General features: G+C 45.5%; 1 protein-coding gene across 1 annotated transcript in view; it reads left to right on the forward strand.

Annotated features, from left to right (window-relative positions):
• Window positions 1–816: 816 nt before the first annotated feature.
• MSI2 (musashi RNA binding protein 2) overlaps window positions 817–15,834 on the forward strand; it is a gene marked incomplete at its 3' end in the record, with an annotated part of 201,277 nt that continues 186,259 nt past the window's right edge. The window contains exons 1-2 of the mRNA XM_017730873.1: window positions 817–887; window positions 3,176–3,217. Coding sequence (XP_017586362.1) covers window positions 864–887; window positions 3,176–3,217 — 66 coding nt within the window. The remainder of the gene's footprint in view (window positions 888–3,175; window positions 3,218–15,834) is intronic.

Consider the following 15,834-nt stretch of genomic DNA (forward strand, 5'->3'; position numbering starts at 1 on the left):
CTGGACAGATCGAGCGTGGTCCTTGCTGTCACTGGGGTTTATAGTCTGTGTTCTGGGGCTTGAGGGTTTTATTTTAACCTGAGCGTGGTGGTAGGAGCAATCCTGTCTCGATGCTGCAACATCTCATGGGTGCCTGTGTGTGCGAGATTATAGTTAAATGAAGAAAAGGAGAAGCAGGGAGCAAACATGAGGATATGATTTTTTAAAAATGTAATTTATGGAAACAAAAAGCCCAAAGCTCTTGTAGAAGCAGGTGGAATCTAGTGTTTTAATTTGACCTACAGATTCTGCTGGGCTTGCCTGAACACGAAGCCCATGCTTTCACATGCCTTAATAATTTGATTTTAGGTTTAATCAGATATGGTAAGATAACTGATTCAGCCGTGCTCCTGAAATTAAACTCACCAGACTTTTCATGTACAGCTATATTCTCTATGTGTTTTTAAAGATAAATTTAGATAAGAAGAACAAAGGCAAACAGTATCTTGAACGAGGGTTTAAAAAAAAAAAACATGGGAGGACACCCTGTCATATTTCTGACTATAATTAGGTCCTCCCCCAGCTTTTTTCTTGTATCACAGTCTAGTCCCTGCAATGTATAATTTGCTCTTCTCTGGGGGAGGGGTGAAGAGCTTCACCAGGGCAAATCTGCCTCGGTTTTGGTTGTGTGATAATGGTTGAATCAATCCAAATACAAAATTGACCTTAGAATCAGTAATGCAGCTTAAAAGTAAAGCACAGAGCCAGGCAGGTCCTTTCAGGCGTGTATTTGTAGAGTATTGTAGTAACTGTTGTGCAGTATAACAAGGCATTTGACTCTGTTTCAACGTTCAGCACAGGAGGCAGATCGGTTGGGTATTGGCATGGAAACGTCGCTCTTGTTTACAGTTACGTTAAAAGCTTTGTTTAGGTAATGGCCATTCATATCAGAAATAGTATTATAGTCATTTCCTAGAGGACTTGTAGATACAGTAAGTAGAATTGTACCTAACTAACTAATTTTTTTTTTTGGTAGAACTTTTTTTTTTTCTTTTTGGTTTTTTGTTCTTGTTTTTTGGTTGTTTTTCTTTTTGGTTGTTGTTTAAATAGTTGACAGGGTTATGCAAAAGGTATGGATTTGCCACGTTCATTGCTAGTGTTTCTCTTCAAAGGCTGATGGTGTTTATCCAAAAGGTTTTGGGAAGGAAAATTCCGTTCTTTTAGAAAATCTGTCGCTGTGGTGCAAAGGACTCCATGCTCTTTGAATTGACCTTCAAAAATGAATGTGTTGCTTTGGAGTTTAATGGCCTTCCCAGCTTTTTACCAGCAGGACTTTGCAGTGATGTCCCTCTGGTGGGCCTGGTGTTCTTTGGTGGGAAAACGTGTAGTTTTGGAGCAAATACAGAAACGTGCATATTTTTCCACCTTTGGGTATCGCTGTGGAAAATCCGTACCTGTTGTATTTCCCCAGTAGACAAATGCCTAGTCAGTGCTGAATATATCTGTAGATAATGTTAATCTCTATGAAAAGGTTAGCTTTCTAGATAAATAATTTTACTTTCTATGCTTTTTGAACAATAAAGTGGCATGTAATCGCTCATTTCTCAGGTGTGTCCTAAAAAAGATACGATACTTGTATCTGATGGAGGCAAATCAGTTTATCAGTTGCACATCAAACATCTGTGATATTTCCTATTTTGACAAATTAATTGAGCAAAACTGGTTTTTAGGAGAGGTTATTTAGCAGTGACAGGAATATTTATCACCACAGGAATAACAATACCAAATGGAAACATCTCCTCTTCCTCATCAGGGTTTGCCTGGGGAGGGAGGAACACAATAAAAGCCAAATCCAAACTCTAAAAGAAAGCTTGTCCTCCTGAATATGCTTAACACAATCAGCATTGGTGGCATCAGTTGGTTATACAGGCAAGGACAACGCTGAAAGCAGTTGCAGGTTGTACGGTTTAGGTAGGATCTAGTACTTTTAAAAACATCCTTTTCCAGACCCTTTATGTAGAAGATGTCTGTGTGCAGGTGCTGCCTGAGAACCAGAAGTGAAACCAGCAGCACACAGGCGTTTTACTGTGATTTAGAGGGGGCACTTGTTAAAAGATCTGATGTTTTTGTTTACATCCAGCCTCCTGCCTGTGTGCTCCCTCCAAACACCACTGGGTACCATTTCTTTGCATCTGCGGTGGTGTCTTTTTGGTTTCAAGTAATTTTGAATGGGAGAGGAGTCCCTTTTTAGAGATGACCTATGTGGAAGTTGTGTGTGAGGGTGCAGAATGAGCGTTTTGGAATGCAGAGGGGATGCGCTAATTCATGCAGCGCAAGGGGAGCCAACGCTGCATCTTAAAACAGGGCGGGGGGTAAAGCAAGGATTTTTTTTCCCCTTTCTTTTTGTCTCTGTTGATGTGCTTTATTCATGGATAGTTCAAATAACTCCTTAATGGAAAACCTTTTTTAAGAAGTTGTTTTCTTCTGGTTTAAATGCCTATATATTTTACATACACGAAACTCGTTTGTAACTTGCTTTCCTCCCTTCCCACCCCATCCCAGAAATTCCTCTTTGGAGTTTTCCATTGATCACATATTTTCTTTGAGAGTGAGTAAATCAGATCAGTTTGGCATATTATGAAGGAGATCTAGTCCTTCAAGTGTTTTCAGTTTTAATAATTGAAATGGGAATAATTTTACTTTGGTTTTGACTTTCCTTTTTTGTGTGGTGTTGCTTGTCAGTTAAAGCAGAAAAAAGTAACCCCCAACCCAGCTGCAGGAAGGTGCAGGTGTCAAAGCCACCAAGTTAAGATGTTGGTCAGGAATGCTGGCCCTCTTTCTGTGCAACATCCAGAGCATGCAGATAATCCTCTACATGCAGTTTTGGTGGTAGAGGCAGCACACAGAGACTGATCCAGAGCTCCCTGAGCACCCACAGGGATTGCTGCCCAGATGATGATGGAGGAGAAGTGCAGAAGAGATGTTTTATTCCTCTCTTTCCATCTCCCTGCCCCTGCCAAACTCCCTAGACAAACCCAGACTGTGACCTATAGTTTCCAGAGTAGCTCTGAATGACCCGGTGTGCTGAATTACAAGCCTGAGAAATGAGGGATTAATAATTCAGTGATTTAAAATCAAAATAATATAAAATGACAACCAAAGCTATCCTGTTGATTTCCCCTTTCTTTTTCCTCAGATTGACCCTAAAGTTGCGTTTCCCCGACGAGCACAGCCCAAGGTAAGTAGGAGGATCGATAATAGGATTTTAGGCACACAGAGAGTCATTGTTGCCTGGCAGTTTGGGTTTCAGCCGGGGAATTGGCAATGAAAGCTTTTAAAGCCGAGTGCTGCTCTCGGGGGGATCAGTCTGTGGCTGTGGCCCAGGAGGCTGCTCTGTGTCCGTGCAGAGCTGGTCAGTCGGGCTGGACGGCAGGACCGGTGCCGGAGCTGCTGCCGCAGCCCCGCACAGCTGCTCTGTGCAGGGTGTTGTGCCTGGTGTTTATGAAGAGTGTTTGGATTAAGTGCAAGCTTCAGGCTTGTTTTGAGCTGAGCTTTTAGTTCTGTGGTTGTGATGGATGGGGGATATATCTCTGCCTTCATTGTTTGCAAATTTTCTTTTGTATAACTCGAGAGATGTGTGCGGAGTTGTGTGTAAGCCTTGGATGGCAAGTTTCTGATGAGGCTCTGGGGGCCTCAGGGTGTTGTTCTGCAAGAGCAGGGGAACAGTGAGATGTGAGCGTCCAGCTGGTCAGGCTGGCTGGAGCAGTGGCCTCTGGCGATGGTGTTGGCCAGTCCTCGCAGTGGCGCGGCGATGGTGTAGGGACACAGATGCTGCTGCCTGTGCGCTCCCTCCAAATGCCACTGGGTGCCATTTCTCCTGGAGGAGCTGCCTGTGGAATACAAGTGGCTGTTGCTCTTTGGGTTGTGCCTAATGAAAACAAATCAGTCTCAAAGCCGAACTTGCAGCATGTGAATTTTGAAAGCCAGAGGCTGAAAGAAAACTTTTGTAGTTGACTTTTTTTAATTTGTTTTTGAGAGTCTATTGGAAAAACTTAATTTAACTGATGTATGGCACTTGTGTACACACTTGTCATCTTGGGCTACTTCAGTCTTCAGGTAAAAATGGGAGGAAAAGGCTGCAAAGTTGTAGATGCAAGTCAGTAAGGAAAAGTGGTTTTAAGTTGGTGGTGGGAAACTAGCTGACCAACTGCCTGAACTGTTACTGCATACAGCCCCTCATGAAAGCAAGCAGTGTAACTGTGTGTGTTGAACCATGATGTTAAATATTGCACAAAACAGGCATCTAGGAAAAACCCTGTGCCATTTAAAACTCCTAGGCAATAGCACTGGAGAAGTGCTAGGGAGTTCTTTAAAAGAAAAAAAAAGAACAAACCCCAATAGCCTGCTCACAGAATTTAAAACCAGACTAATGTGGGCAAATGTTTAGAGGTTCTTTTCTTCCTAGGACATATCTAATAACTCACTGGTGAATAATAGCGTGCCTGGCTTGCTTCTGCACTGAGCAAAGAGTTTATAGCATGTGGGGCTTGTGGCTTCTGGCTTCTGGATTATGTTGTTGGATGGATGCCGTCTGTAATATACAATTGAAAGTTACCAGGATTTTGATCTTGTGCTTGATGTCCCTATCCCCCTTCCCAATACCTTTTAAAGGTTAATTGACATTTTAAACTGTCTTCAGTGCCAGTTTCTACTGTTTCTACAGTATTATTTGGAGAAGTCTGTAATGCTTACAACAGAGCCGTTAAGCTATCCCATATGATTTCTTCTCTAACAATTAAAAAAACCAGGACATGTTTTACATCGAGGATACTAGTGAGTTAAATTTTTGTGTTAAAGAATGCAAAATCAGGTCGTATTGACAAAGGAGATTTTGTTTTTCTACACGTAGGGGTTTTTTTCCCTTGGTTTTTGGTAATAGACATCTTTCAAGTGTGGGGCAAATGCTGGAATGGACGTCAAATTCCACTCTTAGCAGGAGCTCGCTCTCTCTGGAGAGGTCAGCAGTGTCTGTTGCTACTTTTTACACATTTGTCCTTTCTAAAGTGTTGGGATTTCTACGGGGCACTTAAAAAAAATCTGAAGATTGAAAACAGCCTGATTTGGAGACTGGAGAAAATCAGATGCAATAAAGAGCAGATTTTACATCAATTATGATGTATTATTCTGGCAAGCATTTCATAATCTGGATATTTTGTTTTCTGTTTTTTTAATTAGATGCTGAATTAAGGTTTTGGACTTTAGTTGTTCATTTATCCCAGTTGAATAGCGAATGCTCAGCGTTAAAATGTGACTGTACTTTAGTCTAATTAACTAGCTAATGCTTGGGTCTGTGGAGATTAATGGCATTTAATGAAATGTCTCTGTCTCTCTCTAGGTGCAAGGGGAGAATTTGTTTTTTGTTTTGGTTTTTTTTTCCCCTGAGTAATCTTCCTTCCTGGTATGTTTAGCAAAATGGGGATTTGTTTTGTTTTTTTTCTTTTCCTGTGATTTTCCTGGCACTGATGGGGGCTGAGGTGGAAGCAAGGCTGGGGGTGCATTCCCCCTTCTCGGGCTTCCTTCCATCCATCCCTGTCCTTCCTTGAGGAGCCCTTTTTCCCCTCCTCAGCACGATTAACGCGATTAACTCCTCATCTGAGCTTTGCCACTGCCTTTGCCACCCCCTGTGCCCGTGCTGCTCCTGCGGGGTCACACTCACTTGTTCCTTCCCCTCCTGATCCACGGTAATTGCCCAGCCCTGCCCTTTCAAACCCCAGCCCTGTAAAACGCTTTCTTTCGGGCTTTTTAAACCCCATCTCCGTGGTTTGACACCTCTCTGGTGATGCAAATTGGTTCCTGAGCAAGCAGTGGCAGGTTGTAACAGCCCAGCATTCTTCCCTGATTTCCTTAGAATGACCCTCACAGAAAATCCTCGCTGATTGCCTCCAGTGGATTACCGGGATGTGTAATCCTGCTCTCCTTGGGAAGGCCAGGACGACTTGAAGCCATTGTTTTAGGAAATTTGCTGCAGGGTTTAACTCGTTGGGATTCTGGTGAATATATATCTCCTTCCTTGGGGCTGCTGTTCCTTGATAAAAATCTGTCTTGCTTCCAAGTGCTGGAAGGCACTCTGTAAAAGGAGATCATTTATAACTCTGCTGACTTAAAAAATCCTTAAAAAGCAGCAGTGATGGGGCGCCAGTAGTTTTGTACCCCCTTTTGAATATTGAAGACTGCAATAATTTGGCTTTTTACTGTACGTAGCCTGCCATTCCTGATGTTACCTGCTCTGTTAGGTTGGAGAAGCCTTATCCAATTTAACATGTTCATTAGATATTTTCAAACGTAAGCAATTTCCTCCCTCACGCCTCTGCCTTAGGGATTTACTTAAAAAACAAAACAAACCTGAAGAGCGAAAGGACAGCAGCCTCGGTCAATGAAGTAGCTCCTTGGCCATGAAAATGTCCTTGGTTTAGGAATTTGGATGCTTTGTTGTGCAGAGCCATGTATGAAACAGAGGCAGGTAAAACTTCAGCCAGAGTTTACAGTTAGTGAGGCTGCCCAGGGAGGTGTATTTTGTGCTCAGGTTCCTCCAGGGTGGGACTGAGGTGCTCGTTCTTCCTGCACTTACTACAGGGGCATAATGTGTGTTGTTGGGAATTGCTCCCAGTTCAACAAGCTGGAGCTGTTTGTAGTAAGGTGTGTGGCATAATGAGCACTGCGGATGTGCCCTGCTGGCTGTGGTCTGGAGCCTTCCTGGAATAAAACAGGGTAGCTGCTGCTGCTGGAGCTGCTCCCGTGGATCACTAGTGTGGGCTGGCACCAGGTGCGGAGTGTCTGGTGTCCTTTCTGCTGGTGACCCTGAGAGCAGGTGGCCACTGCTTATTTTAATTTGGGGTTTAGTCTGTGTGGATTGGGTATAGAACACTGGTGGCCATTTGGTCACAAAACAGCAGAAGGACTTCATTGGGTGAGGGAGGTATTTTGTTTGGTAATGGGCTGGGGATGCAGGGCACCGATGTCTTTATTAGATGTGTTATTGTCACAGAGGTCAGTGCAGGACTGTCCTGGCCCCTCTGTGCCCCAGCCAGTCCCTGTTACCCGCATGGTGCCGGCCATGCCCGTGGCCAGCCTGGTTTCCTGTCTGGGCTGGGCACGTGGGCTCCGAGCAGTTGTGCACATCTGGTCCTTCTTCTTGGGCAAGAAGCAGTGTCAACAACTCTCCTTTCATGTGAGGCGCTGCTGGTTAAAGCCATGTGAAGCTGCCTGTTCCAGAGCAGCAAATGGAGGGCATGCCCTTTTGGAATAACACCCAGGCCAACCTAGGATTTTTTTTAAAGCTAACCAGTGGATTTAGATGTCTGATTCCAATTAAGTTAACTGTGGGTGGGGTGTCTGCGTCCCTTGGCTGTCTGATAAGCCTCAGACAGAGTAGCAGGGAGAGATTTTATTCCAAAGCAAATGATGGACCTTGAAAATCAAGAGTTCTGTTTGTTTCCTCCCCTGCTTCTGCCTGTAAACTCCTCCAGGTTAGTCCTACTACTTCCCATCTTGTTTTAGATACTAGGTAGACTTTGAAGTTTCTTTTTTTTCCCCAAAAGAATGTGAACTGGACACAGTAGCAGAACTCAGGATTCTTCCTTCCCTGGCGCCCTTCCTTCCCCACCAGTCTGTAAAGAGCGGCAAGGTCAGACCTTTTTTCCCCGATGATTTTTTTTTTTTTTTTTTTAATTCTTTCTAGATTCCCCTGCATTTGCAGGTCTGGGTGGAGTAAGAGAGGAAGTATTTCCTTCTCTTGGCATCAGGCATTGATGTGTAGCTTGATAATAATTGTGGTATCATCTGTGTGCAGAGTAGTATGAAGTCCTTCCCAGATGGTGTAGGATATTTCTTTGGGTGGTCCACAGCCATTGTTTGGGTGTCTTGCTCAACTAACCTTGATGTGAATCCCTTGTCCAGGGTAAGCTGCTCCTAGAATTTGCTTCCCTCTGGCATTGGATGGTCCAATGGAAAAGTTTCGGAGTCTGAGTCTTGGCTGATGAACCCAGCTCCGGGTAGTGGAGGATCAGGGTTTGAAACCCCTTGTCCTTGGGCTGGGGTTTGTGCTCTCTGCGGTGTGGCTGAGGCGGAGGATGATCTGTGTCCTTGGATGCTGCAGCCAGAGGAAAACGGGGTTGTGCAGGGCCTTCTGTGGAGTGCAGTGAGTTCTGTCAGAAACAAGAGCTGAACTGGATTTTTGTAACTGCTGTTTTTTGGAGATGTAAACATTTATTTCTTCTCCCCAATCACTCAGGTAGATTGTTCATGTTGTCCTGAATCCCCACAGACTGTCTTGTACTTGTTAAAATGTCTGTATTTCCATTCTCATTGCCTAAGGACGTCTTTCATGTTAAGAATAGTCCTAATGTACTTTCCTTCCCTTTGACATACTGCTAACTAAAAATTAAAATTGAACACTGTCTAACATGGGACTTTTTTAAAAGGAGGTTCTACTTTTTTTCTGTTTTCCTGTATTGTTGGATTATTTTTAATGGTGTCTACCAGGTGACTTTTGTGCACTTGTATATGCCAGGAAAGGTTCTGAGGTAGGGAGGTCAGGGAAATGGAAGGAGAGCAGCATGCTGACACCCCTGTGCATCCCTCTCTGCTTCCAGATTGAGTACATCTCCTCTGCAAAGTGCTGAGCCTTTATCAGCCCGGGGGTAGGTCTACTAATGACTGATCTAAAACCATCAAATTCATTTATTTGTCACTGCCAGTGACAGGCCAGTTAATGCTAATGGATTCTTTTTTTAGCCTGTTGACTCTGGTGATAGTCTCATAAATGTTGTGAAACCCAAAGCATTAAGGGAACTTGGAACTTATTTTTAGAGGAGAGCTACTGAAACAGGGTGAGGTGGGGTGTGTGCATCAAGATGCATATTGTGCTGAGAAGGGAAAAAGAACAATTCTGGTTCATTAAGCTGTACTTTGAGTCTTTGCTGTTCCCAATAGTTACTTGACTTTTCAGTTGTATTTTAGTGTTCTCTTTCAACACATTTTGGGTCATGCTATAAAGTGAAGCTGTAAATAGTCAGTCATCTTAGGGAAAAATGATTTGTTTCAGAAAATGGTTCATCTCAGGGCCTGAATCTTCTCTGCCCCTATTGTGTGAAAGCACTTAAGCATATACTTAAGTTGGCATAAGCATGTGGGTAAGTGCTTTGCTGAATCAGCATGGACACAAAGCACGTTATTAAATGCTTTGTTGAACTGTGAAGCCTGTAGCAGAAAAAGATTAAAAGATTACTTTGTGTATTTGACAGTACTTTGTATATGGTCAGTTCCATCGCTTCTCCTTCAGAGATAGGCAGTTTCATCTCTATCATATTCCCCCCCTCCACCACAGGATCTCACTCACAAGAAAATACTAATCTGCTGTTTCCTCAAAAAACTGATTACAAGGTCAGTGTAGCATCAGACTTTAAAAAAAAAAAAATCATTGTTGAAGCTTAATTTAGTCTTTAGCCCTGAAATCACACATTCTGTTTGCCTTAGTCACTGGAATAATTCTGTAATAATTCTAGTCTTCAGCATGGCCTATGATTTTTACAATATTATTGCTGTAGAAATTGTGGTTTGCTGAGTAATTTGAAAGTTACCGTGAATCTTTGTAGTCAGATCAGCATGCGGTATTAATAAGTTACTTCTAAACTTTGGCATTTTACTACTCTCCTGTTGAAAGTATTTCTTCTATTTTTTGAGTGCAGAGAAAATCTGAAGAATGTTGGGAAGTTGTTCTCCCCTGCTCAGTCATTCCCTGTGCCGGGACTTCAGCAGCTGGGTATATTGTTGTGACTGAGTAGGCTTAAATTAAGATTGTACTTTGGCAACTTTGTATTATAAAGAAGGACCCTGCTAAGGCTTATGCAATTCTGCACATGAGGAATAGTCCCAGAGAGCTCAGCGAGCACAGTGAAATGCAGACAAGGCTCCTTAATATGTTGGTGAAGTGTACGTGGCAGGAAGGGTGAAGGAAAAGAAGTATTGACAGCAGCAGAAAGCATCGCTGCCTCTGCCCTGCCCTCCCCCAGCAAAGACTTGCATTAATTTCCCATTGACTCTGATGTACAATAGGGAAGAGGTTTCAAGCTGACTGAAGGGGCAAAGGTCCAAGAAAACTACTGTAGCAAGAACTGATGCAGAGTGACAGTAATGAGGTGGCCTGGCAGGTGGGAGGGAAAAATGGTGGGGTGGGGGAAAGAAACTAATATCTGGTGAATTAAGTAGTTCCCAGGGTTTGAAGTTGTTAAGTCCCCTTGGGTTTATTTTCCTTCTTGTGTGCGACACAGCTTTGAGATGGGGCTGAGCACGTGGGTCCTGGTGCAGCTCCAGTCCTCCTGGCTCAGGGCTGGGTCCCTGGGAGTGCTGGCGTGGCCCAGAGGGTACAGAATTCTTCTGTAGTGCTCCCAAACCTGTGCTGTGCTGTTTTAATCAGTGTTTCAGTATTCCTGACTCAGAGCTCATCTTTATGTTGTTCTGTGGGTCAGTTTTGCATCAAAGAGAAGGTGAGGAGCACAGGGTGAAGAAGTGTTTTGAAGTTTTGATTTATTTAAAATAGGAGCTGTGAAGTGCAGACAAGACTTTAAGCTTCTTGAATGCTGGTGGAAAGAGAATGCCTGCTGGATAGAGAGTCTGGGGAGGCTTTACCCAATTGCTGAATAAACACTGTTCAGAAATCTTCCCAAAGGGTAATTTGGTGTGGTGTGAAAAGAGGTTGCAAGGAGCTGAGCATTTGTCCTAAGTATCCGTGAATCGCACTGGACTGGGAGATGTTGCTCAAGTCGAGGCCTGGTTTGCGGCAAAAGCTTGCCAGCTGCAAGCCCTCAGCACTGGCAGGTTTGGTGTTTGTTGCACTGCTGGAAGAAGGTGTTGCTGAAGGGGATGTTGTTCTGCAGTGCTTGCTGAACGAGTGAAACTCCTGTTTAGTTTTCCTTTTGGCTGTGTTATCAATCATTTATGTTCAGAGCTGTGTTGGTGCGATTCCCTGCTCTGAGCCCGAGCTGTGTGCAGGGCTCAATATGTACATGGAGCATTTATCCTTTTGCCAAAGGTTTGCAAAGTGCTGTAAATGAGTGTAAAGATGTTCCTTTGCTGGTGAAATTCGCCTGCTTCTGCTGTTGTATTTGGCAGACCTACAGAGTCTATAGCAGCATGTTGTGCTCAATGAATTGTGGGAGGGAACAGAAAACATTGAAAAGAAGTCCAGAGGTAATACTGAGATGGGAAATACGATAGGAATTTTCTGAGGATTGGGAGTATTGCCCCACCTTTTGGTCTGGGGCTGCTACCGGACATTGTGTTGGGTGGTGTCAGGTCTTGTTGTCTGCCATGTCCTCAGGATCCCTGAGAGATCTCTCCTGTGAGTACTGAGCAAGCCCTGAGACAACTACAGCAAAAACTGTTGGCTTCTTGGAGCAGGAGCTCCCTCTCCTCAAAAAGTCTCTGCTGTAAAGTGTTTGGGGTTGTTTTGATTGATGCATTTGTACCAGACAGCTCATCTTTCTCCCCAGTCACTTTCTGTAGGTCAGCTCTCAGACTCTGGCCCTGGATGGGTGGCCTGCTGAGTACACACCAACCATTTGAACTGTACCCTCTTCAAATGCTACCTGGTGAAAAAACCCTCATAAAACCTGCTATGAAAATGTCCTGGGCCCGATGTTGGCTGGGGTTGAGAGCTGAGGAAGCAGAGTCACTGTTGGTCACTCTGGTCTTGGCATAGCATGTAGCTATGTAACCCAAATAAGGCCCTGGTGGGCCTGGTACCGATGCTGCCATTGAGCCTGGAGATGAAGGGTCAGAGAAAAAAGGGCAGCGGGGGATTATGCAAAGATCTCAGTGTGGCAGAGAACGCAGCCGCTTCCTGACACCGGGTTTGATACCACAGTAAACGGCTGCCTCTGTCTGAAGGGGATGTTGGCAGCATCCCTGGGTGCTGGGGAGGAAGTGTGGGAGGCAGAGCAGCATTGTACACTGCCAGCTCTTTATGTGACTTGTCTTTGAGGGGTTAAACTGGGTTTTTTGTTGTTTTTAACGACTTTTGACTGTCAAATTTTATAAGGGAAGCCGTGACTGGAGTGGCAGCGCTCCAGTGGGTGGTGGAGGCTGTAACTGCTGAGGTTCCTGCCGTACGCCAGCACTTCCGAACTTTGGAGAGGGGGAAGCAAGATAAGGACGTGAGGCCACAGCATGTGAAAGGTAGCTGGTGGTGTGAATTATGGCTCACGCCGGTCTCATGGCTACAAACCAGCGCGGGGGCTGGGAGCAAGGGGGGAGCCCGGCAGAGGGTTGCAGTGGGCTCAGCGGCGCGTTGTGACACAGGGCTGCTCCTGGTGCCCTCAGTAACAGGAGGAGAGGGGGAAGCATGCTGAACTGCAGGTGTCCTGGAGGCCTCTGCCTCCAGATAAGCGTTGGCTTCTCTTCCCCGCAGTGCCGGGCGTTCAGCCATGCCGGACGCTCCTCCGCCCCCGAGGCCTGGCTCCTGGGAGCTGGCTGGCTCCTTTGTGCGGCACGGCCGTGCCCGCTCCTCCCTGGGTGCCTGTCGTTCTCCCTGTTGGAGCTGGGAGGGATGGCTGCCCTGGTGCCTCCGTCCTGTGCAGACGGGGAGGGTGTCCTGATGTGCTTGCGCAGCTTTGGGGACAGGCTGCCCCGGGATCGCGAGCCTCTGTCCCCTCTGTGCCTGTCAGGGGGCATTTCCTGCCCCAGCCTGCCTGGGACCCTGGTGGGGGTGGGTGGGTGACAGTGAAAAGAACCTGGAGAATCTCCTGCCGCAGCACCTTTTGTGCTCTGAACTCCTGCCTCACCTAATCCCAGGAACTGGGATGGAAGCAGCAGGCTCTGTGTGTGATGTGCTTGGCAGTGTATGTGTGAGGAGGGAATTCACCTCATCCTGGGAACTGGGATGGAAGCAGCAGGTTGTGTGTGTGATGTGCTCGGCAGTATATGTGTGAGGAGGGAATTGTGATCATCTTGTGTGATTTTTATTTTTTCCCCCCTCTCTTTTTCATCTAGTCACATCCACTATGTCATTAGTCTTCCAGATCGAATACAATGATAGTTGAAAGTCTTCCACAGTTATGATTCCCCCAAGTTTTGTGAGCATGGCTTTGATTTTGTGGTAGTCATAAGAAGTCAGTTTAGATTTCTGGGCATCTTTTTGTAGTTATTTCCAGTGGATATTTTAGTAGAGGCATTTGTCTTCTCTCTCGATTAAGCATGTGTATGCAATAGGAAAAGAACAAAATATGGAATAGAAAAAAACAGTAAAACAATTCAGTAACCAGTCCAAAAGCCTTAGTGCTAAAGAGCCATGAAGAAGCTTTATTGGAACTATAATTGCAGACATAAGCAGTGATTATCTGTCTTTGTGCCTTTATAGTCCCCATCACTGTTATCTGAACGCATGAAGCTTATGATAGTGTGAGCAGAACATTATTCATCTGGTGCTATGCTCTTGTAGTATGTGGAAAGTAACATAAAGTGTCAATTCATTTGAAAGTGATAGGGAGAGAAACAGGTAGGAGAGGACAAGTGTTGTTGCAGAGCACATTACTCATGAATCTTATCCTGGTTGCAGCTGAAGGAACGCAGAGACAGGGTAAACTTCTTACATGGACATGGTCAGATGAATTTTTGCTGTTTCTTAATGTTCTTAGAGGTCTTGGGCAGGTGCAGCCCTTCATCGTTGAAGAGTGCCTTGGTGTGTTTCCTTGAAATGCTCTAAATTGGCTCCAGCTGAGAGAAGGGCAGCAGCACCTGTTTGTCTTGCATTCCTGAGAACTGGAGATTGTTGGATCAAGGCAGACAAATGGATGCTGCCAAGCACTTTTTGAGGTGGAACAGAGATCAGAGAGCAAGTCCTGAATTTCTTGGCTGATTATTGGTGCTGGTTATGCAGGTGAAAATGTGCTCTGGGCTGTGAAGAGGCAGAGGGAGGAAGAGGTAGTTTGGTGGTTGGGCAGCCGAAGCAGTGGAAGGAGCAGCGTGTGCAGAGCTCTGGATTTTGCACTGAGGTTGGTGAGCCCAAGATTGGGCACAGGTGGTTTGCGTTTACCTGATCAAGGCCAGTGTTAGGAGGGTCTGCTGATCTCTCCTGTCCGTTGCCCTCCTGCTGTGGTGCTGATTAGGCAGGTGTGAAACCTGAAGCCTGTCAGCTGAAAGCAATTTTCAGGCCCCCTAATTCTGATTGCAGTCAGGTGCTCTGGGTGAAGGTAGTCAGTGGAGGAGGTGAGGTAGGAGTCAGAACTGCTGTGGTCTCTTCATGAACAGCATAGGATGGTTCGGGGCTGGTTTGAGCTATAAGAAGGTAACTGTTTTGGGGATGATTTTTTGGGTAGGGGAGGCACTTGTTGAGTGGGAGACTGGTTATGCTTTTTTTACCTTTTTTTTTCTGGAATTTTGGGGCAAAAGACTGCCATTTTAAAGGAGGAAAATGATACAGGGGAATCCAAAACTTGTAAGCCTGCTTTTTTATTTACTTTTGCACTGAGCTAGGACCAGGTGAAAAACAGACCTGATCGTGTATGTTTTTTATGGAGTTTTCTTTATTTCTTAGTGATGATTGTCTTTGTTTTTGTTGGAGTTAGCAGGAGTTATCCCCTAACTTCTGTTAGAGCAGCTCAAAGCAAAGCTTCTAAATTGCTTAATACACTCAAGGGCATTTTAAAAACAAAACCAGAAATCTGCTAGCCAAGTGCCTAGATAGACAAAGAATAGGGAGTGCAGTTTTTGGAGGCGTGTGCCTGCCTGTCCACTATGCGAATATAAAATGAGATAGTGATGGTTTGAAAGTTTCTGGTCTTGAGTGAACTGTGAGTGAAAAACTGATTCTTGGAAAAGTTTTATTTCAGAATGTTAGTTAGATGTACATTCCTGGAGACATCAGCATCCTACTTTCACGAAAGACTTGTGTGCTGAAATGACTTAAACTAGTTTAAATGTTCTCATCACACAGAGATGAGGTAAGTGATTGCCATCACCCTTGTTTTATGGATGTGCAAAACAGAAGTGCTGCTCACGTGTTCTGCAGTACTCGAAACAGGGAATCGCTGGTGCCTTGGGAGAGGATTATTCCAAAGCTGATGTGTTCTGGGGCTTCTGCTGGGCTGCGTGTTCCCAGGTGCTGGGGAGGAGGGGAGATGCAGGGTTTTTGGGGCTGAGGTGTCCTGACTGTGCCATGGGCACTGCTGGGTGAGGAACTGCAGTCCCCAAGAGGTGATGAGGCCGTGTGTGGAAGTGGCCTGGATGTTGCATCATTGGAGATGGGTGTGAGTCAGTCACGAAACCCTCTGCAAAAGGCTTTTGTAACTAGTACTGGCTTATTAGAAACAGTTGTTGAGGATAGGCCTGGCTTCACTGGATATTTGAAGCATCTTAAGAATGGTGCAGGTGGTGCTCTGAGTCCGAGCAGGGCACAGGCAGACGTAGGGGAAGGTTGTAAGATGTTTAAAAGGGACGAGTGAGTGCCCAGAGGAACAGACTGAACGTGGTGCCTGTGTGACACCTGTCCGGAGCTTCCAAACCCGTAGCAGGCTCCTGTGGTATGGGGCAAGAAAGGGAAATGGGGAATACAGAGGTGCTGGTGCCTTTCTGGGGGAAGGTCTATGTGTGTGAGCACACAGCAGTGCTGCATCCCGTGCACAGAGCTGTGCTGGGGAGCCGGGGTTCTGCTGTGGGCGTGGAGAGGGGATGCAGGGTTTGGCTGGAGCTGTGGTGGTGAGCACTCCGTGCCTCAACCTCTGCCTGCCCCCCGTGGCTGAGAGACGCCGGGTTCCAGCCCCGCAGCCCGGCAGAGGCATGGGCCCGGGGGAGGCGTGGCAC

This window comes from Corvus brachyrhynchos, unplaced genomic scaffold (genome assembly GCF_000691975.1).
Source record: "Corvus brachyrhynchos isolate BGI_N302 unplaced genomic scaffold, ASM69197v1 scaffold283, whole genome shotgun sequence".
NCBI lineage: Eukaryota > Metazoa > Chordata > Aves > Passeriformes > Corvidae > Corvus > Corvus brachyrhynchos.